The sequence below is a fragment of the Cupressus sempervirens genome, chromosome 10 (assembly GCF_028749045.1).
Source record: "Cupressus sempervirens isolate cs-2001-9-10 chromosome 10, ASM2874904v1, whole genome shotgun sequence".
Lineage (NCBI taxonomy): Eukaryota > Viridiplantae > Streptophyta > Pinopsida > Cupressales > Cupressaceae > Cupressus > Cupressus sempervirens.
Genome location: NC_143127.1, coordinates 865,104,622 through 865,129,195, shown reverse-complemented (window position 1 = coordinate 865,129,195; position 24,574 = coordinate 865,104,622). Strand labels below are relative to the sequence as shown.

General features: G+C 36.5%; 1 protein-coding gene across 4 annotated transcripts in view; it reads right to left on the bottom strand.

Moving 5' to 3' along the window:
* The window catches only part of LOC149536757 (Ubiquitin system component Cue protein), a 122,542-nt gene that overhangs the window by 15,095 nt on the left and 82,873 nt on the right, over positions 1 to 24,574 (bottom strand). For all 4 annotated transcript variants that reach the window (XR_016356784.1, XR_016356785.1, XM_089803692.1 and 1 more), the window contains exon 5: positions 22,981 to 23,094. Coding sequence is in view for 2 of the 4 variants with exons in the window: in XM_089803692.1 (XP_089659818.1) it covers positions 22,981 to 23,094 (114 nt within the window). In the remaining 2 variants the exon portion in view is untranslated. The remainder of the gene's footprint in view (positions 1 to 22,980; positions 23,095 to 24,574) is intronic.

The window sequence follows — 24,574 nt, the reverse complement described above, 5'->3', positions numbered from 1 at the left end:
AGACACATTCGAAGACATTCCAATCGAGAAGTATTCATATATTGTATGGAAGAATAAGGAGCATAATATGACTTTTTAATATAAATTCAAAGTTCATATTTTAATAATTTATAAAAGCCAATTATTTTTTATTATTTAAATGACATGGAGAATTAAACTGCAGTTGATTGGTCCTTTATAATCATTTTTCAATTCTATAAACAATTGATGTCGAAAAGTGGACGAGGTCATCTATGGCATTTTAAGCTCGATCATCGTAGACATTGTGAAATATTTAACTGTTTCCAAAACTGCATCCAGACTATCTCCCAAAGGAGTCAAAGCGCAGTTTGGTCTAGTTTAGAATTGCGAATATATATTTGATCTGTCGTGTCTTGATCATTAAATTGTTATAGTTGATGTGCATAGAACGTTATAAAGTTGTACATGAAAATCTTCATTTTAGTTGACTCTGTTGCCCAAATTATTAAAGCACTGGTCTTTTGGATTTATATTTGAAGTCAAAAAATCTATATCTTCCTTCCTACATGCATCAAATCCATTATTGACAAACCATACAATTCAAACACTCAGCATTCAATTTCATTTTAATCGAGTTTAAGGACTTTGCCAACCAAAGAACTCACCAAAGCTTAAATTTTCTTTAGAAAGCTCTAAACCAAGTGATCCAATTCGAAGAGAAGGTCTACCCGCCTAGGTGTAGCGGAGCCTGAAGTGCAAGGGAATCAAGGTGATTCTCGTTCGTTGGCCAGAACTGATAGAGAGATCCTATCAGAGAAGTGGAAAGCTCTTGGATTTCCATTCTACGGTTTTGGGAACCAACAGATTGGCAACTCTACTAGAGACAATTGTTCACAATAAGTACTGTGTAGTTACCCTAAGTTACAAATTTCAAAGGTCAAAATCAGAGAGCAATTGTATCAATACATTCCTCGAAAGAGGTGGCAAATCTATTTGAAAGGATTTCAATTGGTAGCTCTGTTGAGGGAGAAGACTCAGAAGGAAATTATTTGATTATCCACACATGGAGAATATGGACTATGATTAGGAAGAGGATCTATGTTACACCATGAAGGAAGTAGACAAACAGCCCTTGGATGTGTTTTTCACTCTGGAAAGATATGAAGGTGAGACATCAACACACTTGTTTGTAAGGATGGTGGATATTTTTCAGGAAGTACCTTCAGACATAATGCCTCTGCACAAGGAATTGATAAGAAAATTTCGTCAATTGGGAATCTCACCAGATGACCTTGATTTGAAGCTTCTCTTCCAAATATTGGATGAAATTCCAAAGTATGTATTTCCTTTGGATGCATATTTGAACTTAGAAAAGCAGGAAGATGAATCTGCAGTACAATTCTTCATGAGCATGTTTAATGCCTATCAGGAAATACATTTAAAAATCAGACCTCCATCCTCTAATCTTCTCAACAGGATGCGGAAACTAGGTCTCTTACATGATCATCAGTTTCTTGTCTTTCTCAAGCTTATGAATAATGAACTGGTTGCTGAAAAGAATGAATGCACAACTGAAGTAACATATGAGTCTAATGATATTTCAGACTTGAATGGAGAAGAAATTTGTGGACAATCTGAGGAGGAATCCGATTATGATGATATTTGCATGACTACAGATGTTAGCTAATGTGAAAATGAGGAAGAAGATTCTCTCAGCATGGAAGAAATTTCAGTCTCGTTAGATATAGAGTATCAAGAACATGTAAAAAGAAATGGTCCAAATTTTTTCTCAACCCACCACGATGAACAAGTTAATGGATCAGCACATACTCAAGATGTAGATGATAATTTCCAAGAATCAAACCATGGAGATGAAATAGAATACCATGCAACATATGAACAAGAGAAGGTTCCCATGAAGAGGATTTTCAATGTAATCAAGTACATCAGTATCATAATGAAGATATCAGGTCTGATTTTGAAGTTGATGAAACTCAGGATATGCATTCAGAAGATGAGATGTATTTCAGTTCATCCTGTGAGCAGGAGTTGTTTCAAATATCTGAAGCTGATATGGAATCATACGAACACAATGAAGAGAACCTGCTGAAAAGTAGTGCTGAAGATTTTCCAAATATACTATCTGATCAGATTCTTGATAAGAAGGAAGTTCCCAAATGTGAGTTATCTTTGAATTCTATATGTGAGTTATCTTTGAATTCCATAGGAATGATGCATCAGATTCAGCAAGGGTTCAGATGTTGGGAGTGAATGATTCTGAAATTTATCTATTTTCAAACACTCTTGTTGATGAAGAAAGGGCAAATTCTGATCCTAAAAAAATAATGAAGGGAAAGTAAAATATGATCAGGAGGAGTAAGTTGTTGCGTGATCAGAATCAGGTATTTGATAGAGGAAAGAATCAATGTTCATTTTTGGGGGGCCTAGAGCTACCCAATTTCACCGTGCATCATGTTAAGCATGGATGCTCAATCTGCTCCTCCAAAGATAGTTGGAATCTCATTATGCCCACCGGGAGCATATGCCCCCAACAAGAGCCACCGATGTAGCCCTAATTTTTTGCAAAATTTCAGGGCCTGCATTAAAGTAACAATGTTGATGATAGAAACATAATCACAGATGTAGAAGTCTAAACAGAAAGTACATCACCGATGTGAAGTCTACATGCAGATATATGAAGGACAAGCTATACAATGTACATAAATTTCAAGGTGAGTCATCAGTGAATGATGTTCCATCATATAGATAGTAAGGGGTATTGGAGCCATGGAATGCTTTACATCATAGAAACAAACACAGCCAAAGTAAAAGAGATATATGTATTGGCCAGTTAAAAAAGTATGCTACAACGATCCATAACATTGCTACATTGAGTCATGCCTCTGTTATGCTAATCTGCACTGCTGCTACAGTAGTGAAGCTTTAATTAACGTCAAATACATATTTGAACAATTCACTTGCTAATTATTGTTGATTTTGTTCAGCTAGTAGTTATGTTTATTGTTGGGAAATCAATACCCAAGGTGTGAGATGGCGATATACAATTTTATGATAAATAAGGGCAGATGATAGGGTTATCTTCTGACAACTGTATTGGGGTTATATTCTGACAATTGTATACATCGAGATCATTGTGCTTTAGACAATAAAAATATGCTCCACGGCTGGTGTTGACAGGAAGCAGTCTTTTGTTTGAAGAGTGTAAGATTGTTGGGCACTTTCTGTTGTCAAGACATCATCAGCAGCTTTGACTGAGAGTGTTCTTGACTGTTGAGACTTCATTCTAGCATAGGAAGCTGCTGCTATCTCTTCAATTTGGGAACGGTGACCTAATAAGCACTTCAGAACTGATATGATGGTAAGGTTCAAAGGAAACAGTCCAAAAGTCAGAAATATATATGAAGACCATAGTTCTGAGAATTGCCTGGAAATTGCCTGAATTGCCGGTTTGGCAATTCGATTCAGGCTGGGTGATTTTTTTTAGTCATGAATCAGTTCAGCCGATTTTTTGCCATGAATCGCCGATTCAAGTGATTCATGGAAAAAATTGCCTAAATCGGCGACACAGCAAGGCATAAAGTGAATTTGATTTTTTATTAAAACACATGTATTTTTTGTTTTCTTTTTGGCCTTTCCTCTTTGGTTTAACCCTAAAGGGCCTTCTAAATTGTTAAGCATGAGTAGAACACAGGAAAAGTGAGAGAGAAGAAGAGAAGAGAAAAACTATAGATTTCCAACCAGCAAGAAGGAAGAGTGCCAAAGAGATCAGAAGTCCATTTGAGGAGGCCATAAAATTGCATTGGGAGCATTAAGGAGTCAATAGCAGCACTCCTCAACTCATTTGCAAGAGGTAAGTGTTGATTTTATTTTTTGCATGTTAGTGTATTTTGCATTTTTTGTTAAATTTTTTTAGATTTCATTTGCAAATCTTGAATGTTTTTTAGTTTTACTAAATTGCAAAGTAGGATTTGTCGTTTTGTAACTTCTGTTTATTAGATTCAAACTTTGAGGTTTCACTTGAATTTTTTTATCGCAACAGCCCTTTGCTTTCATTTTCCACAATGGGTAAAAAAGATGAATGTTGGAAATATAACGAAGAGTTTCCTGGAAGAAACAATTTTTTTACGAAATTGTATGTTTTGGTGGTATTTATAGATTCAAATACCACATTGCTGCTATACCTGAGCATGATACTACAATTTGCACTCAACAAAGTGTTGAGGCAAAACGCACTTGTTTAGTGGCATTAGAAAAATATGAACAAGATAAATTGAATAAGAAAAGGCAACTTTAAGGGTTAAGAGCTATTGGCTCCCATGCTTCCATAGCCGCATCTGCATCCGCATCAACTTCCGCATCCGTAGGTTGTGTTGGAGAGGGTTCTTCCAGGCCTCCTTTTTGTCCTAGTTCTAGTGCTCATGCTAGTGCTAGTGCTAGTGCTAGTACTAGTCGGTCTTATACTAAGATTGAGTCCAACCTATTGCAGCCTAGAGTGCGGAAGAACAGATTGGATAGTTACTTTATGCCCCGCACTACTCCTGGCTCACAAGCATGGGTTTGAACAAGGAGATACATGATGCTGCCAAAAAAGAGATTTGCAAATTTTGGTACTTTTGCAACATTCCATTTGTTGCAGCCAGGTAATTGATTCTTTTTTCTTTGTTTTCTTTAAGATTAAAGTAAAACTTTAATTATATCTACTTGTTTTATGATACATTGATTAATCATAGATTCACTTTACAAGCTTACATAATGATTTAACATCTAAATTTCTAATCATAATGTATTTGTGATAAGTCTCTTTATTGGCAAAATAAGATAGATGCAGTTGTTATTTGTGGTACGAGGTTTAAAGCCCCAGCTGAAGCTGAGTTGAGTGGATACCTCTTGAATGAAATGGTAGAGGATATGAAGATTGAGCTTGAGGACCACCAAAAGGAGTGGATCAAAAAGGGTTGCACCATCATGACTGATAGTTGGACAGATAGGAGGGATAGGAGGAATAGAACACTCCTTAATTCTCTTGTTTCTTGCGGAGGTGATTAATCATTATACTTTCTTACATACATTGTGAATTGTGAATCGTGATTAAATATTTCAAATTTTGATTTGTCGATTGCTAATTTGTTGATGATCCATGATAATTCATTGTTTTGTAAGATATACCACATTTCTCAAATCCATTGATGCTTTTGCTCATATCAAAAACGACATACTTATGTGAGGCTATTGAGGAAGTCATAGCAAAGGTGGGGGAACAACACGTGGTGTAGGTTGTGACAAATAATGCAGCAAGTTATGTTGTTGCAGGTAAACTTTTAACTTTTCAAGTTTTGAAAATAAATTTATTTGAATTTTAAACTTTTTTTAATTCCAAGTTTCCTAACATGATTGAATTTCTAATTAACCTAAAATTGTTGTAGATAAACTTTTGATGGAGAGGCACCCAACCATATTTTGGCCTCCTTGTGCGGCACATTGCCTTGACCTCATGTTGGAGGAAAGTGGCAAGCTTGAGTGGGTCAAATCATGTGTCGAGATTGATCATTTTGGAGGAGATTGATCCAGAATCAGAGTGGCTCACTAAGGCTGTGGATCCAGTCTTCACTGAGGAAGACCATGAGTGGGTTGACCAGGTGGATAGAGAGGCTAAGGCTATGGCCATGGCAGAAGAGGCAGCTAGAGCACGTTCAGGCATTGGTAGACGCACACACACACACACAGACATAGGCCATACTGATGTTGTTTGTGAGCCCATCTTACATGCGGGGGCAATGGCTCGATAGTCCTCTAGGACCTACCTTAGACACCTTTCTAGAAGGCAGTGTTAGTAAATAATTAATTATTATTACACTTTACTTAAGTTTACTTAGGTTAAATACATTATTTTATTATTTATCATATAGACACCTAGAAGTATGCATAGTTAGATGAGTCGTCTTGTTGACAACACAGGAATTTGCATAATCATCTGAATTGTCATGTAGACAACACAGTTGTTCGCACTCTAATTAAGCACATGGTGTCTACAATATCTCTTTATGAGATACACCTTGGTATTGTTATCCTCTCATCATTGCACTAACTTCTGTGCTTAATGGAGAATAATCCACTCTTGGTGGACATGTGCTTAGTTGTGAGGCTTATCACTTTGCTAACTCCTAGTTAGTCTAAAGGCCTTTATATACAAGCACTTCTAGTGTGTATGTACATATGATATTCTCATTATTGTTATTATGATCATCCATTATTGGTCCATATTGTGCTAAGTGTTTGAGCTTCTTGATCTTGGTGATATTTTCCCCTAAGGCAAATTCTTACAAGCAGACTAGATACTCAGAGGCTGAGGCTAAGGTTGCGACCGAGCTTGAGGATGATGATGAGGATGATGATGATGAGGCTTGTGTTGGGGCCTTGTTTTCTCGTTTTGTTTACAGATATTGATAGACATACGTTTCATGGATCTTCATCTTAGATTCTTACATACATTTATGATTTGATGTCTTATGGATGTTCATCTTACATACATTCTATGATCATATGATTTCTCATAACTTACCATGTGATGGATGTGTTACGTATGTGATGGATTTATCATTTATGTTCCATGTTTATGTATGCTAACTTCTATTTGATGATGTTATAGTTTGTTTAAGTTATATTCAATAAAGGGTACATGAAATAAGTTTTAAATTGTTAAAATCTCTAAATTTGAAGGGTTTTTTTTAAATTTGCCGATTGATTCTGATTCATTGCCAATTCACGATTCAATTTGGCCTTGCTGAAACTGATCCGATTCTCGTTACTTTGATGAAGACACAACTCAAAAATTACAAATGATGTCATCAAGAGCAAATATCTCTTCAAGCTGGAAAGGCAATATGGATGATTATAACAACCATTGATACTAAAATAAACAATTAAAAGAACAACTGATGAAGAATATCGATGCAGTTTCTAGCCCAATGATATTAACCAATCGCAAATAGAGTGGAATATTTGGATGAAGCTTTATAAAAAAGAACATGTATTGATGGTTAGAAAAGGTTCGTTGAATGTATAGGCACGACTATCAAATACTTCAGGCTTCGTTGAGAGAAGTTTTCAGAACCAAAGAACTTACAGCAACCATAAAATCATTGAAATAAAGGTATATTCATTGCAGACACTTTTGGGTGTTCAGAGAATGAATCAGCTGAGACTCCACGTCAGAATACATACGAGTAATTGAACAAATAGAAAAGTCAAAGACAAACCAATAGCAATGAGCTTGTACACAGCAATGAGTATTGTGTAACCAAAAATAGAAGGCATAGTATGTTACATATGGACATAGTATAAGCACTAGATAGATTGAAAAGGGGAAATACGATGATGAAGGTCATATGAGAGATTTGATGTTGAACATGACCCAAACAGAGGGTCAAAGAATCTCAAAAAGCCCAATGCTACCCACCGGATAGTATCAGGAGTTTTAAATCGTGACTCATTTGAAGACTCTTGGGATGATGCCATTTTGTTGGAGAAGATATATGTGATTCCTGATATTGCTCAGAAGATTGTGTATGAAAATTAATATTACAATGAGATAATAATATTGTTGGAATCTGTAGGCCATGCATTGCAGAAGCTGATATATATGGAACGAATCTGTGATAAAGACATGAAGCCACACAACATAAAGATGCCCTCCAAGTTGGGATGAGACAGTGGCCTATGATAGAGGCTCATGACAAATGAAAAACCATTGAAAATGTGTCGTCCAAGACTAACAGAAACATAAAAGAACTTCAGTCACCAAACGCATGTCGTCTCCAACAGCTACATTTATGATAATGGTGAAGGCTCAATGATTACTGAAGTTAGCGATGATAAAAAAATAGACTTCCGTATTTGTAATTCGGAAACATTAAGGCAAGGTCTGAAAGTCACTCAAAGGTATCGAGGATTGAACAGCATGAATGATAAAACTTATCGAGTCCATTACTTTTATTTTTTGGCTTGAGTTGAGTCATCGCCAAAGATTTAGCCAAGGAATATTTAAGCTATAATAATATCATCTTCAATGAAGAGGTGCGATAAACTTTAAAGGTTGTAATTTCTATTTATGATTTTTCATGTGAAAAGTCACATTTTTTGTATACCAAGACACATTCGAAGACAATTCAATCAAAGAAGTATTCATTTATTGTATGGAAGAATAAGGAGCATAATATGACTTTTTAATATAAATTCAAAATTTATATTTTAATGATTTATAAAAGCCAGTTATTTTATTATTTTAATGGCATGGAGAAGTAAATTGCGGTTGATTTTGGTCGTTTATAATCATTGTTCAATTCTCTAAACAATTGATGTCAGATAAGTGGACGAGGTTATCTATGGCATTTTAAGCTCAATCATTGCAAACATCGTGAAATATTTAACTATTTCCAAATCTGCGTTCAGTCTGTCTGCTGACCTTAGAAGTTAAAGCGCAATCTGGACTAGTTTAAAATTGCGTATATATATTCGATCCATTCTTGATCATTAAATTGTTATAGTTGATGTGCGTAGAACATTATAAATTTGTTTGTGAAAATCTTCATTATAGTTGACTCTGTTGCCTAAGTAATTAAAGCACTGGTCTATTGGATTTATATTTGAAGTCAACAAATCTATATCTTCCTTCCTACAAGCATCAAATCCATTATTGACAAACCATACAATTCAAAAATTCAGCATTCAGTTTCATTTTGATCGAGGTCAAGGACTTTGGCAGCTGAAGAATTCACCAAAGCATAAATTTGCTTTAGAAAAGTTCTGAACCAAGTGATCCAATTCGAGGAGAAGGTCTACCCGCCTAGGTGTAGCGAAGCCTAAAGTGCAGGGAAATCAAGGTGATTCTCATTCATTGGGCAGAACTGATTGAGAGATCCTATCGGAGAATTGGTAGGCTCTTTGATTTCCAATCTGCAGTTTTGGGAACCAACACCTCTACTCTGTAAATTGTTCCTCCACCTACTAGAGTCGAGTGGACAAATCCTCTTGAGCGGTCATTGTTGCTAGTCATTGGGGTTTAACCCCTACAACATGTTGGGCTCGTCTCCACCTATAGTAACTCCCACGAAAAATCTGCTCGATCCTCCTCAAGATTGTTTGGACTTGATCTTCCTCTACACCCTCCTGAAGACCCCAACTCGCCATCATCCCCAAAGAATTTGTAGTTGGCTAGCTGTAAGACTCTAAGCATCTGTAAAACTCTCCAATGTAGCCCTTGCTCGTGAACTCCAACAACTGCTCCACCTGTCTCTCTACCATTGAGCGACCTTGTGACTGAGCAATGGCTACTATCCTCTAGCCATTTGTGTGATATACAACTCAAGATGGCTCGGTTTTGAAATGCCCACTGTCAACTATCTGAGTGCGGAACTCTTCAATTGTCTAACTCAAGAACTCTCCCTTTCCAAATCCTGTGCCATCGGGGAACTCTTGCCCTTGAGATTAACTGTCTCCTTAGGGGGTATCTCACACTGTAGTGAAAAGATAGCTACTCCAAGAGGTGCTATGGTTATCATCTGGAATCGCCAAGTGCTCATCTGTGTCCATGTCTGTGATGAAGTGCCACTAACCACCATCATTGTCCGCTACTCTATCTCAGCTCTAGCCAACACCTCCACCACATCTCACCAACACGCTCTGTCACAGTAGCCACATCCATCTCCATTGCCTCATCAACGAGCATCAACTCTGCTATCTTCTCACCGACACCTCCAGCTGAGTTAACTACCACCGATACTAGCTCGAATGTTGGCACTAGCACTATTGTAGTCATGCTCATCGACAACCTCACTTGACCAATCCCTGGCATCGACAACATGGTCATCAATCCTCCAGTTGTTGGAGGAGGAGCCAAGTGGGCCTCCACGAGTAGTGGAAGAGTAAAGAGAATGTGCTCTATGCCACTGCTAATTGTGTAGATGCAGTTGTTGACTCCACAACCTCTACCTCCACGATGTATCCCCTGAATCTCCTAAGGTCTCATTGATATCCTCCTTTGCACTGCCAATGTCTCCCTTGGAGTCAGAGTCCAAAACAACCTAGCGCTTCCATTTTTGTCTTGTCGGTGCATTACCAACATCCAAATGCCCTAATTAAATATAGAATCTCGTCGAGAGCCAAAGTACCCTCCAACTTCACTTCCAATTCGTCAAGTAGAATCTACACGTGGATAGTATCCAAAAACAGCCCAATAGCATAATGTAGCATATAAAAGGTTTGGTGTTGAAGCGTGAGAAACTCTTACATCCTCTCTATCAGTAGGGATGCCCAATCATCCACAAGACCAATCCTAAGACCGTTCATGAGAAGAATTTGTCAAACTAGTAAGCATGCTCTTTACCACATTTGTAAGACAACGTCATTCTCATGCTGCAATAAATGATCTCTTCATCATGTGGCTCTTGGAAGCACTAACTACAAAATCCGTCTTTCCTACTATGAGGTTCCTTAAAATACTCATTCTCTTCTTTGGTCATTTTCTTGGCCTTCATATCTATTTTCTTTCCATTTTTCCCCAGAATACCGAACACTTAAGTGAATTCAATTTTTGTGGATGAGACCTTGAGGTCATACCCAAGATACTCAAAGGTGCTTGTGGGTGTGAATTTGTCAAAGATATCAACAAGCACACAAAGGACACCTTCATAGTCGTGGATGCAAAATACTGGCATTTGTATGGCCCAATGAACTTCAGCCTGCTTGATATGTCATTTCACCAAGTCTGCATTTGACGTCATCTACCATCATTTCCTACATGCCAAGCCATTCAGCCCTACGACAACTACATTCTTTGTAATGCCCTCCTTTTGCATGTGAGATTGCCCTCGCATCCTCAGTCTCCTTCTTCTTCCCTGAGTCCATATCTGTTTTTCCTACAACTCTTACTCCTAATGGTAAAACGTTTGTCGCTTCATTCATGTCGGAAGAACTAGTTGATGCCAATTGTTGCAACTGCTTTTTCCAATCTTTCTTCTTGATTGGATCCATCAATAATTGTCTTTCCTTTGTCATTTTAGGCAATATGGAGAAAATCATTTAGGGTATTCTTGTTCGTACTTTATTCCTTTCTACCTAAGTTACCGATGTTGGTTCTGATTCTGATGCAGGTGTAGGGTGCTAATGAGCGGATGCACAAATTTTCTTTTCAAGATTTTGAATGCTTTTGTGTACGTCTATGCATGTGTGTGTGTACTATAATTTATGTATGCAAAGATATGCAAGAAATATAAAAAATAAACCATTCCATAACATGATACTTCACCATTGATAGTTCAAATTGAAATAGCGGTAATGTCTAATTAGTAAATTACTCAAGTTCAAGATTCCAATGCAATTTGAATTACCAGTTCATGGTTCCATGTTCATCAATCAAGAGTCAAGACTCAAGATTCACAAATCAGATTCAATCAATCAGAATCATAAGGATTCTTAGAAAAATCCACATTCTTGTCATCTCCATCTGCTGCAACACTTGCCAGTTCATTTGAACCAAACACGGAACCAATTGTGCTAGATGCATGTGCCATGATGTTATCAACATCATCATTTGTCATCACAATAAGATCCTAAAGTGTTGCATCCAAGTTTGCACATTCAGGGGCTACATCCCAAAGCTTGGTTGACCCTTCCTTCTATCCATCCTCCTTACGTGACAAAAGACACAAGTTGGTATGTATATAAACCAAGTCCTCAGCTTTCTTTGAGCCCAACCCATTGCGCTTCACTGAATGGATATTGGAGTATGTACTCCATATTCGTTCAGCAGCAAAAGAACTTGCAACCTAGATAGTGTTCATAAAATTAAACATACAAATGAAAAGCAAATTAAAGAATGTTAAACACTAAATTGTAGAATCCAATTGTTAAATAAAAAATAAATGAATACTTACTTGTGAGAGGATCTCAATTGCAAGTGGTTGTAGATTCTTGAATGGTTGATCATACATATACCGCCATGTGATAGCCCCCATGTCATTTTGGTCCTTTATTAGATATGGAGTAAGTTTTGATCTTGAAGCAAATAAGCCAAATTCTAGCCTCACCTTTTGTGCAATTCATCATCTGGGAAGAGTCTTGCAAATGCAGTATAGCACACAGTAGCAACTTCTTCATCTGCATATGGTGCAACTCTATTCAGCATAGTAAGTATTTCCTAGCTATAGTACCTTGGAGATAAGGCATATGCAAGGAGGTGCAATGGGGTAGTCATCTTGACGCAAGTGTGATTAGGAAAATTAGGGCCAAAGGCACACCTAATAGTCCAAATACACTGCAAAGTAAGCACAACAGAAGCAAATAACAGAGAACACCACGGAGAGAAAGAACAACAAATACTTCAATAATTCATCAAATTGTTTGTGTACATGCCCGAATGTGAGGCCTTCTGGGTTACGGCCAACAAGATTTACAAAATCCCAAACTTAGAATGAATTTTCACTAATCCTTTATTCTAACTCTTCTAGCTCCTTGACTTCACACTACTTAACCTAAGCCTAGACACCCCTATTTTTACTTGCCAAAACAACTTACAAAAGATTCTAGATCATTACATAATATAGAAGGCCAACCTCAAAACAATATGCACACATCCCAAGACAATATCCTTGCATTAAATTCACAACCCAAATTAAATAAATAAGTTGGCTCACACTAGGAACCAATCATAGACAAAATTGATCAAAGAAGGAACCAAGCATCAACAAACATCAGGTTCACTTGGCACATGAAGAAACGCTCAGTCACCAAAGCACTTGGTCAATACCGAACAACTCGGCCAACATTGAACATCGCGGCAACAACTACAACTCGACAACCACTGGAACTCGGCACTAACAAGAAGAATGAACAAAAATTAGTAGGATAACAAGGCAACCCAAGATGCTCTTGCATCACATCTTCTCCCAACAATGATGAATGATTGCCTCCAACTTATTGCACAAGGCTTCACATTTTGTGGGTTAGTCTCATGTGCTTGTATGGAAAACTTTACCATTTTTACCATGGTGTCTATGTCATCGTACACATCCCCCAAGAAAGGTTCATCTATATTAGTAAAGCATAGCATAATCATGATAGGCTCATTGAAATTCAATAAAAATTGCACACGAGCCCATCAATGCTCATCCAAGACCATACCCCTAACCTTCAAGGCTCTCTCTAAATTTGAAGCTTTCCATATACACCATTGGTTACAAATAACCATTTGGCTCAATGTCGTTTGCACCGTGAGGAGTCATCTCATAACAAGAGTATGAGATGTAAATCTAGTCTCAGTAACCTAAGCAAGTTGACAATATGACAGCAAATGTAAAGCAAAGTAATAAACAAGTAATAATTTATTAATTTGACAATTGAACATGAATATAAAACTTATTCAAAATAAATAAACAAATGAAACTAACTAATTACAATTTTAAATTTACCTTCAACAACTCCAACTTGGAGAATGATCTGAATATGGATTGTGACATATGGTGGTTTGTCACAAACATTTGTATGTCCTCTCCCTCTTGGTATATTTTCTTCACCAAATCTATTTGAGTGTCAATTTGTTGCATGACCAAGTTGAGAGAGTGTATGGTGCATGGTGTCCAAAAAATAAGGTTGTATCGAGACTCAACCAAAGCCCCAACACCCCTACAATTATTGGCATTATCTGTGACCACCTGGACCACATTCTCACTGGCCACCATCTCTATTGCCTCAATGAGAATTGTAGAAATGAATTGTGAATCCTCAAAAAGTCATTCACAATCAATTACTCTCAAAAACATTGCCTCTTTGGGGGACATTGCAATCACATTAATCAATGGTCAATTTCTTGTGTCTTTACATCCATCAGACACAATAGTTATACTAGAAGTTTTCCAAGATGTCCTAATTGGTTGAAGAGTTTTCTCTATAGAAATCTTTTCTTTTTGCAAAAGAGTAGTACGCACCCTTTCAAACCCAGGGTTAATGTAATCAGCTGGCGCTTTAAGGATGGCTGCAACCATTTCCTTCCAATATGGTGATCTTACAAGGTTCAAAGGAAGACCATTGGCATAAAGGCAACGTGCAATTGCTTCATCAGCAAGCTCTCTTGCCTCCATTTCGAATGCTTGATCCAACAGACTTCTTTTGTGGGTAATAACTTTTACTTCATCTTCCTCTCCCACTTCCAAGAATGGATGTTTGGAGGATGCAAGATGATCGATAGGCACATTCACTTTGCTCTTTGTAGATGAAGGTTTATACAAATTTGATTTTGATTTACTCACTAAACGATCAGCAACTTCTTGTTCTTTTATAAATCTGGCTAATTGTGCATCACTCATCCTTTTTCCATCTTCGCTTCCCTTGCACAATGTTTTTCCTTTACCAATAGAGCCCATAAAATGAGCTTTGACCCGAGAATATGAGTTGTTGAATGGTTTACCATGACATACATTGCATTTCCAAATGTATGACCCAACTCCTAAAACCTGTTATAATCTTGTGGTGTGTCTCCATAATGGAGATGCCACATCAATATTGAAGTTATCACTTCGTTCACCTTGCCCTGTTGTTGAACTTTGACTACCAGTAGTGGCCATTCTTGCACAATACAAAGTATGAATCTAATAAGAAAATAAATTAAATTAAATTAAAAATATTTAAATAAACTATGAACATCAAACATACAAGTGCAAATATACAATACAAAAATACTAAAAAAGATAGCTCAACTTGTTCCTTCATTTCTTTAAAAAAAAAAAAGAAAAAACTTAAACAATTCATGAACATCTCAAAAACAATCATTAAAAAAGATCATGAAATGGACCAAATGCTTACCTTAGCTGCTCAGACATTCTTCGTAGAAGCTATTAAACACCTTACAAATGATCCTCTTCAAAAATAATGATCTTGCTTTCAAAATGCCAAAATGGAGACCAAATGAGAAGAGTCCAACTGCAAACAAAATGAGAAGAATGAGCAATGAATGGCCTCTTTTAGGGCCATTTTAGGGTTTTGAAGCAAAAAGGAGCAAAATTATAATTTAAAAAATTAATTAAAAAGATATTTTTTACAATCACTTAAGTGACTAGGCGCTCAAAAAGTCTTGATGCTCTCCAAATGCACCTAGATGCTCTCAAAAGCATCTCACATGCATCCGCAGGCAAAGATAACACTTCTTGCCAGCATCCGTACCAAACGCATCGACGCATCATGAAGCATCCGCATCCGCATCCAACAAAATTCCCAAGGGTATCGATATCTTAGCATTTTACTAATGGCATCCTCACATACATGATAGTGGTTGTGGCAAAAAAAAGCTTTTGGCCCTTACAATGGCGCTCAATCAACTCGTCATTCTTTGCTAGTTAGTGACTCTTTCACCCGCCCTTATCAATGTGGTTGATGACTTTTGTTGTGTAGGCCTAACTTCTATTGCAACAGCTACAAAAGTCATATCTCCATTATATATTTTCGTAGGCGACAATGGTGAGGTCGTACAAGTCTCCAATTCATGTTTTTACTTTTTCCTTTTTAAATTTGCAACCATTCTTCCAACAATGCCTCCAAGCGACATTTATGTTTCCAATGATGCCTCCTTTCTATTTATACCTCCACTGTGGCATATTGAACAGCACGGCACCATCTATGTTTGTCTCCTCGACAATGGTTTACTAGCACCATGCATTGATAGTCACCTCACTATCAGTCTCAGTCCGCTATCTGTTGCATCCCAATTTTTTGACCTAATTTAGAATGTCCATATAGCCGTTGAGGTTCACATGAAGTTAGTTGATAGTTAAAATTGTTATAATCCTACGAAATGGTAAGATGGTTAGTCATTGTAATTTCATATGAAGATAACATGCTAGTTGATTATTCATCATGAATTAATGGAATTGAAAAGACAGTTAGCCATTGTGATTATTTATGATTAATAACTTGTTATGGTAATATGATTTAACTACAGAGAACTTCCTTTTAGGGAGCACGTCGAAGGGGTGGAAGCATTGTTAGAAAAGAATTGGGCATAGGAGCATCACCATCATTAGGCAAATGGGTATGAATCATGAATCACCATGGTTGAGGGCCTAGTGACTTGAGCATCAAGATATAATCGATAGAACTGCATGAGCTATTAAATAAACATTTAAAACATTAATTATTTTAATTAAAAAATAATACATACCTCAAAGGTTCTTGATTGATCTTTTCTCCACATCATTATATATATACCTATGTACATACACAGATAAAAGGATAAAGTGACACCATAATATTATTTTCTTTATAATAAAATGATGCCACCTCATAAGTATATCTACATGCATGTAAATAGATATAAAACATAATTACTTTTCATTTATAACCTTCAAATCTTCTTCCATCTTTTTATTCTTTTTCTTACTGAAAACCGATTGAATACTTGGCATATTTATTTGGCATCCAAGAGCCAAGACATTTCTTTTATGTTACGACTTCTTGGAAGCCAAAGAGACTTTTTATCTCTTTATATTATGATGTCGAGAGAGGCGGAATACATTCATTTTTCTTCCATCACCAGACTTACCTGTTCAAGCGTCCGACTTCCTTGTTATTCACCCGACTCTTTCATAATACCAAACCGCGTTTTTCCTTAGCATTTGATACCTTTGCAGTTACCATCTAGTAACCATTGCATTGTTTTCCCTTCCACGATTTCCTTGCAATACTTAATTTTTGCTGAAATCGTGAGCAATATTCACACTGGAGATTAGTGTTCAAGAATCTCTCCTATAAAGAGTGAGGCGGATTGATTAAGCGTCCAGCAAGACTTCATCTTCTTACCAGATTATATCAGGTTATGTGGTTAACCGAAACCCAAGTATTGCAATATGTTTTCTTTATCTGTGGTTACTACATTCTAATTATATAGCAGTAAGCTACAGTTTATATCACAATACAAATCATATGCTTAAATATCCTCAGATAGAACATTTCTAAGATAGAGTTGTTTATGTTAAATAAAAGACAAGTATCCATGACATGATATCATATTTTATTATTACCATTGAAAGTCAGAATCAAATGATATTTATTCTACAAGTCTTAAAGATTACATTTCTCGAAATCATAGATTGTGATGAGATGGAAACACATAATATTCTTATATCAGTTGAGGATCAACAGAAAGAGCTAGTTGCTCTAAAATTCAATCACCTAGGACTCACCCGGCTGTATAGCCAAGGAAAAGGGTGAAGAGGTGAGAGAAAGGAATCTGCAATAACATGAAATAGAATCAGCAGTGACATAAAAATGTTTATCATTTTTAAAAGGAATCATTTAATAGCTCATGCATGCTCATGTTTATTGTTTCTCCTGTTGTCAAGTCGAGTGGTGTGATTAGATACCAGGATACTCAGTGGCTAACAAGGTGTTCCATGTCTATTCCGGGTAGGGAGGGTCTTTCTAGTTAAAGAAAGTGTGGGGATAAGTTTAAGGTCCGTGGTTGGGTGGTCAAGCCCCTGACAATGTTTCCCCTCTCCATGAGATGTCAAGACGTGCATTAGATAAAGATAAGTTGAGCATTCAAACATTTATTGGCAACAGGTATTTTACATTTGTGATGTTTATTCAAGAAGATAAAATGGATTTATTATATATCAACGTTTCAAATATTTTCCTTTATTGAAAGCAACCTTTCTCGTCAAAATAATTTGTAACCAATTAGATTAGTTGATCTTCCAATTGAATATGGAATGTATCTATAGTATTGTTATTTCAGTCTTTCATTTATAAAAATAATGATTATGAGCATATCTTCTAATCTTATGTTATTGCCATAGTTAGCAATAGAAAGAAAATGAATGAAATAGAGATAATCGACGCCCCGAATGATATAGTGGTATCTGATGCCCTAGATGATACAATGGTATCATATGCCCTAGGGAATTGTTACATCCCAAATTTTGGCCCAATTTTAAATGTTCCTTTATAATGTTCGTTAAAATTTCAAAGTTCATTGAGGACGATGAAGCACAAAGGGCAGGGTATGTTACATCCCAATTTTTGGTTCAATTTAAAATTGTTCGTAGCCATTGAGGTTTCATGTGAAGTCAATTTACAGGAGCACATTGAAGGGAGGGAAAGCATTGCCATAAAGGAATTGGGCATGGGAATAGGCATATGTATATATACATAGGCATAAGTGTATGCACAATGATAGGTGACATCAAATAACATGATGTCAATATATATATGTCTTGTATATACATTAACCTTGAGTTATTACAATTATTTGTCTCTCATCAAGTTCATAATGTGGAGATATTGCCACCGCCTTATTGGTCACAATTTTCCTTTATAAATTTATTTTAAAGATGCATGTGGAGTTACTTTTGCTCGATCATGCTTCACGACTTCCCTTTCTTGTAACGGAGGGAGCGTACAATTTATATGGAAGCATTCCGCTACCAATGATTTTCATATATTCACACCTGTCTTTTCATAATCTTAGTAACTCTGAATTTGGGCAGAGGTACATACACTACATTTAGTTTTACCATTCTTTTTGTTGCATATGCAGCATTGATAAGCCATCATTCTTCTGCAATTCCGTAGTGTCAAACTACAAGAAAACCAAAGTTTGCTCAAAATCTGTAAGCAAGCAAGCTTAAGACTGAGTCCTGGGTGACGTTGCTGTGATCACCACGTGAGAATCAAATTTTAGGTCATGATACCCTCTGCCAATGCTGCATTTTTATATGCATTCTGTCCATCTTTCCTTTTCGGACTTATCAATGTTATGAATGCTCATACTGATATATGAATTCATGACCCATGGATTTAAAACACCAATATTATTCGAAGGCATGATTAATGAGATTGAATGAGCTATGCTATTTCTTTTCACACTCTGTTTTACATATCGAGTGATGGATGTCATATAGACCAATCAACTGTCCTTTACTTTTTTTTGTTTAACAACCACTGCCTAGTATGTATGGTGTGTAATAAATATATATGTACATAGAGCTTGTCCTGATATTACTCAGGAGGTCTGCCTTATACAATGGTATAGTCCATATACCATTGAGATAAGAAATAGTCTCGAGAAGAGAATTTCTAGTTACAATAACAGAGATGCAAATGTATATACTGAAATCTCCCAGGATGCACCCAAGTCCAACAAAGTCAAGTATTAATAGGTGGAGAGGAGTATCCCTGCAAGAACAAATGAATGTCAATAAATGAATAATTAAACTGTATAAGTAATACTAAGTCAGCTCATGGTAGTCCAGTGTTTAGATCTTGATGCCTAGTCAAGTAGTGGGATTGATACTCTAGTATCAGGATGCTCAGTGGCTGGACAAGGTGTTCCATGTCTATTTCTGGGTAGGGAGGGCCTTTCTCGGATAAGATTGTGTGAGGGTATTTCAGGGTCCATGGTTGGGAGGTTAAGCCCCTAACAATGCTTCTCCTCGCCACTAGATGCCAAGGCTTGCACAAAACAAAGATATGATTCTGCATTCAATATCTTTTGGCAACGAGTATTTTACTTTTACGATATTTGAAATTACAAGTTGAAGATATGTTAGGTCGACTAATATCATTGAATCAGTTTTTCCTCATCAATGTAATTAGTAAACAGTTAGATCAGTTGATCTTCCAATTGAACATGAAATATATCTGTATACTTGAGATAGGCCTACTTGATGGATGTTATAACTGTCCTTTTATGCGGATAATGAAAAATGAACGTATCTTCTAACTATATGTTATTGACATAATTATCAATAGGAAAGAAGAGGGATGATACAGTGGTATTTGATGCCCTAAATGGTATCTGTCATTACGATACAATGGTATAACTATTTGTATCTTAAGTTGTACATGTGGACTAACCTAGGTTTTGCATATGCTGCCCTAGGCGGATTCTGGTTTCGAAATTTAGGGTATGGAAAACTTAAATCATCTATTTAGATTTATTTATGATGCCTTCAATTGTTAGTTATGATAATTCAATTAAACTAATTGTAACTGTTAATCTATTTCGCATGAACATAATTGTCCTTCTCATGAATGTGAATTAGTACCTATATTTCATTGAATTGCTAGTAGTTAGCTAAGGCAGGAAAAAGAGGATGCTATAGGGATTCAAAGGCATGCAGTCCTTCTTTAATGGTTTCCCGACCCTCAGGCTTGTATCTAGTCTCATGTGTCCTTCGGAGACTTGCGAACAAAATCTTCCTTGTTATCGTGTCTAGTCTCATTTGTCCACCTATTGGGCCTTCATGTGCCTCCTGAAGGACGTTGGGGACTTCTTCATCCATGACAAACCTTTGTAATACTTGATTTAGCCCCATCTTATACATTAGCCCATTAATCAATTGTAACGCCCTACTCTTGTGTACCATTTCTTTCTTTCTCCAAGTGGCATATCCCTTAGGAATAGGGCTGTGGACAAGTACTCGCCAAAACTTATGTAGCATGCAGAAAATACACGGATATGAAACTGGTGTGTCTGGGAAGCCATAATTCACCCCCTTCGATGATTCTCTAGATTTGATGCTAGAGAGCTGGTCAATAATCACGTGGCTCTTCCCTAGTCGAATGATAATGGTAAAAGTAAACTCCTGCAACAAGAGAAACCATTTCCTCACTCTTCCCTGTATGTTGGGTTTGTTGACTAGATACATCAATGCCTAGTGGTTCACATAGAAGGTGAATGGCATCGTCATCAAATAGTGTTGAATTTTTTTAACAGCATACACCATTTCAAGAGTCTCATTCAATTGTGTTGTAATTATTCTCATCCTTAGACAACAACCTATTGGTGAAGTAGACTAGGTGGTTCAGCCCATGATCTCCCACATGCGCCAATATGGCTTCAGTTGCAAAGTTGGACGCATCCATGTGTACATGAAAATCCTTGTCCCAATTCGAGTATGCTAGTATCGGCACACCTACTAGCCTCATCTTCAATTCCTAAAATGCTCATCCTATGTCATCCCCCAGGTGTACGACTATCCCTTCTGTGTCAGCTTATCCAACGAGTATGATACTTGGACAAAAAAATTGATAAATCTCTTGTATAACCCTATGTGCCACAGGAATGACTTTACCCATGTGACATATGTCAGTGCTTCCATTTCTACAATCACATGTTCCTTGTCAGGGTCCATATTCATTTCTCTCTTACATCTATATGCCCTATCAACTTCCCTTGTGGCACCATGAATCTACACTTCTTGGGGTTCAATGCCAGTCTTGGTCTTTTGCATCGCTCCATGCACTTTGAAAGAGCTAGCAAGTATGTGTCTCGTGCATTGGAGATGGACCTATCATGCAAAACCGTTTTCAAATTTCCATCAGACATTTTATCAAATATGTGCAAGATTATCCTCTAGAACTTCACGAGTGCATTACAGAGTCCAAAGGGCATCCTCCGCCACAAATATTGTCTTCAATTTATCCTTCTTCGTGATGGATATCTTACTGTATCCTTAAAATCCATCCATGAATGAATAGAATTCCAGTCCTACCACCTCTTCAAGGATGTTGTCCGTGAAGGGGATCGATAGGGGTCTTTGATGGTGACTACATTAAGGCAATTAAAATCCACGCATGCGGATTTGGTTTGCCTCCTTTGATGATATAACTATGGGAGAGACCCATTCACTTGTTTGCACTCTAAAAAATAATACCCACATCCAGCACGCATTCTATCTATTCGTTGACTTGTGCAGCATAGTGTTTGTTCATCCAATACGGTCGCTTCCGACCGGTATGACTCTAGGTATACAGTGCACACATAACTCCGAAGGCACTCCTTTCAATTCTTTATACGTTCAAGCAAACACATCTTAATACTCCATAGAGATCTTGAATGTTACATCTTTTAGGATGAGGTTCACGTCATCCCCTTCCAGGATGTTTCTTGGATTTGACTCATCGTCGAGGTTTGTGAATTGTAATGGAGGCTTCTTGTACCAAATTGGCTTTTCCATGTCAAACGAGAGTGCAGGTGTCTCGTTCACTCACGCTTCCCCTTTGATATACTATTTGTACACAAGCGGACACAAGTCCTTCTCAGCCCCTTCAGCTACCTAGAGCATGCTACAATGGAACAATTCATAATCTTCCATTTGCCCATGGACGAGGCCATTTATTGAATCTAGGTTGTCCTCTGAGAAGCACTTCAATTCCAGAATACCTTCCTCATTGGATTTCATCTACTGCTTCACTTCATCTCTGCCATTTGTACCTCCTTTAGACTCAGACTCCAACGAGGAATCCAGGTCCTCACTAATGATCTGTGTTTTGACATCAATCGTGAACATTCTCCCGCCCTTTTCCATCGATGGGCCATTTCCTTTCCAATTGTGGTTCACTTTTGCTGCAACCAGCCAAAACCCCACAAACCAACTTATAGTAAAAAGCATTGGGTTTCTTCTGGCAATTAAAGAATGCATAAACAGATAAATAAAAGCCATGTAACAAAAAAATACCAACAATATCCACAAGTTACAAAGGTCTCCATAAGTGATAAAAACAACCATGTGTGCCATTTCCTGAATGGCTCTAAATTTATATGAGGTGGGAACATATGTCATACATTCAATAATTACATCAAAACAGATACTGTGGCTAAAATTTATGGAGGATATGTAATGCATATCAAAATAAACAGTTAATTTTATTTCAATTTTGTATCAACAAAGTTCTCAAGTTGTCTGCATTCACTGGAAAAGACGAAAGGAACAGTCCAGAAAATTATAATGGATGAAATGAATAACGAAGATTACAACATAATCTTATGATTCATAGAAACTTAACATTAACGATTTGCAGCACCACTTGCATCCTCTCTACACCAAAGAGACCAACACATATCTGTTCTCAATCAGAGCTTGTATCTATTATATCCCAAAGACACCAGTAGCATTCCAAATGTCAAAATTCTGTGTAAACAGAATAAACTTTAAGCTTAGGGAAGATTACCTCTAAGGAAGAGGAGCACCGATGATCCATTGTATCAACTATAAGCAAGAACTGAGGAATCACTCCTCCCAACTTGTCAACCAATCCTGGCTGTGACTTTAGAGAATTGAGAACCTGAAATAAGCAAATTGCTATTAAATAAACCAAAGAGATTTTTAAGTATATGGTAGTACTTCATTGTCATGACTATTAATCAGAATAAATATCCTGAAATAGACTAGAGTTCCAAAACTAAGTATGATACGTTCAAAATATAGACTTTGCAAGCTAATTGTTTTCTTTAAAATAAATATTAAATATCCTATTCATTAATGGTGATTCCATGTGTAACTAGCTGGTAGCATTCAAAATGTCCAGAGAATCTGTTAAACAGAATATAAAATTTTATTGCACAATGCAAATTCGTGAGTAGGTCAAAATGAAAAGAAAGCATACTGGTTAGCTCAATAAGCATCAATGATGTGTTTAGAAAATTAAAAAATCAGTAATCTCCCCTCTTTGTTTGTATTCATTGTCTAGAAAATTAAAAAATCAGTAATCTCCCCTCTTTGTTTGTATTCATTGTCTAGAAAATTAAAAAATTAGTAATCTCCCCTCTTTGTTTGTATTCATTGTCGATTAGTTTTCTAATTGATAACAATTGGTTCTTTCATTTGTAATCCACCTTTAAAAAATAACACAAGCAAATTACTCAAATATACTCCATTAGTTCTACTTTTTCCACATTTGAGTAAATTACAAATGTTGAACATCAATTTATTATCTTTTATTTACAGTCTTACAACTTAAAATATGCATCACACCAGTTAAGCACATATGATTCATTATTCAAAGGACCTGTAAATTATAAGTAGCTACCCAATCAAACAAGCACAAGATTCACTCTCATTAGTAGGGAGGATTAAATTTTCAAGACTCAAGATCTCAAAGTGACTAAATAAAGAACTGCAAGTTCTTTACTACAAATGTTGAACGTCAATTTATTATCTTTTATTTACAGTCTTACAAATTAAAATATGCATCACACCAGTTAAGCACATATGATTCATTATTCAAAGGACTTGTAAATTATAATTAGCTACCCAACCAAACAAGCACAAGTTTCACTCTCATTAGTAGGGAGGATTAAATTTTCAAGACTCAAGATCTCAAAGTGACTAAATAAAGAACTGCAAGTTCTTTACTTGATCATAGTCAATCATTTGTTTGCAAATCCACAAATGAATTATGGATAAGCTCTAAGTGCTTTGATACATTTCTAGATTGTTTAAAGATTCTTGAAATATGATGGTTATGGTTTAGCAGAATAGCTTCAAGCTTCACAAAAATTGGCCAAGAATAATGTAGTTGCCACCAGGGTCATTTGAGGGCATTATTAGAATTTCTTTATATCTTTTGGAAATGCTATACACCTAAACCAAAACAAATCATTCTTAACCTGCAACCTTGTCAACAAGAGATCAAAATATTGTTTATATGAAGTGAAATATAAAGCATATGTGCCATAAGAAGCATGGAACTGAAGTGATCAAAAGCACCCAATTGCAGAACTCATGGGTCTCTGTGCAAAATACCGTAAAAATTTAGGCAGGTA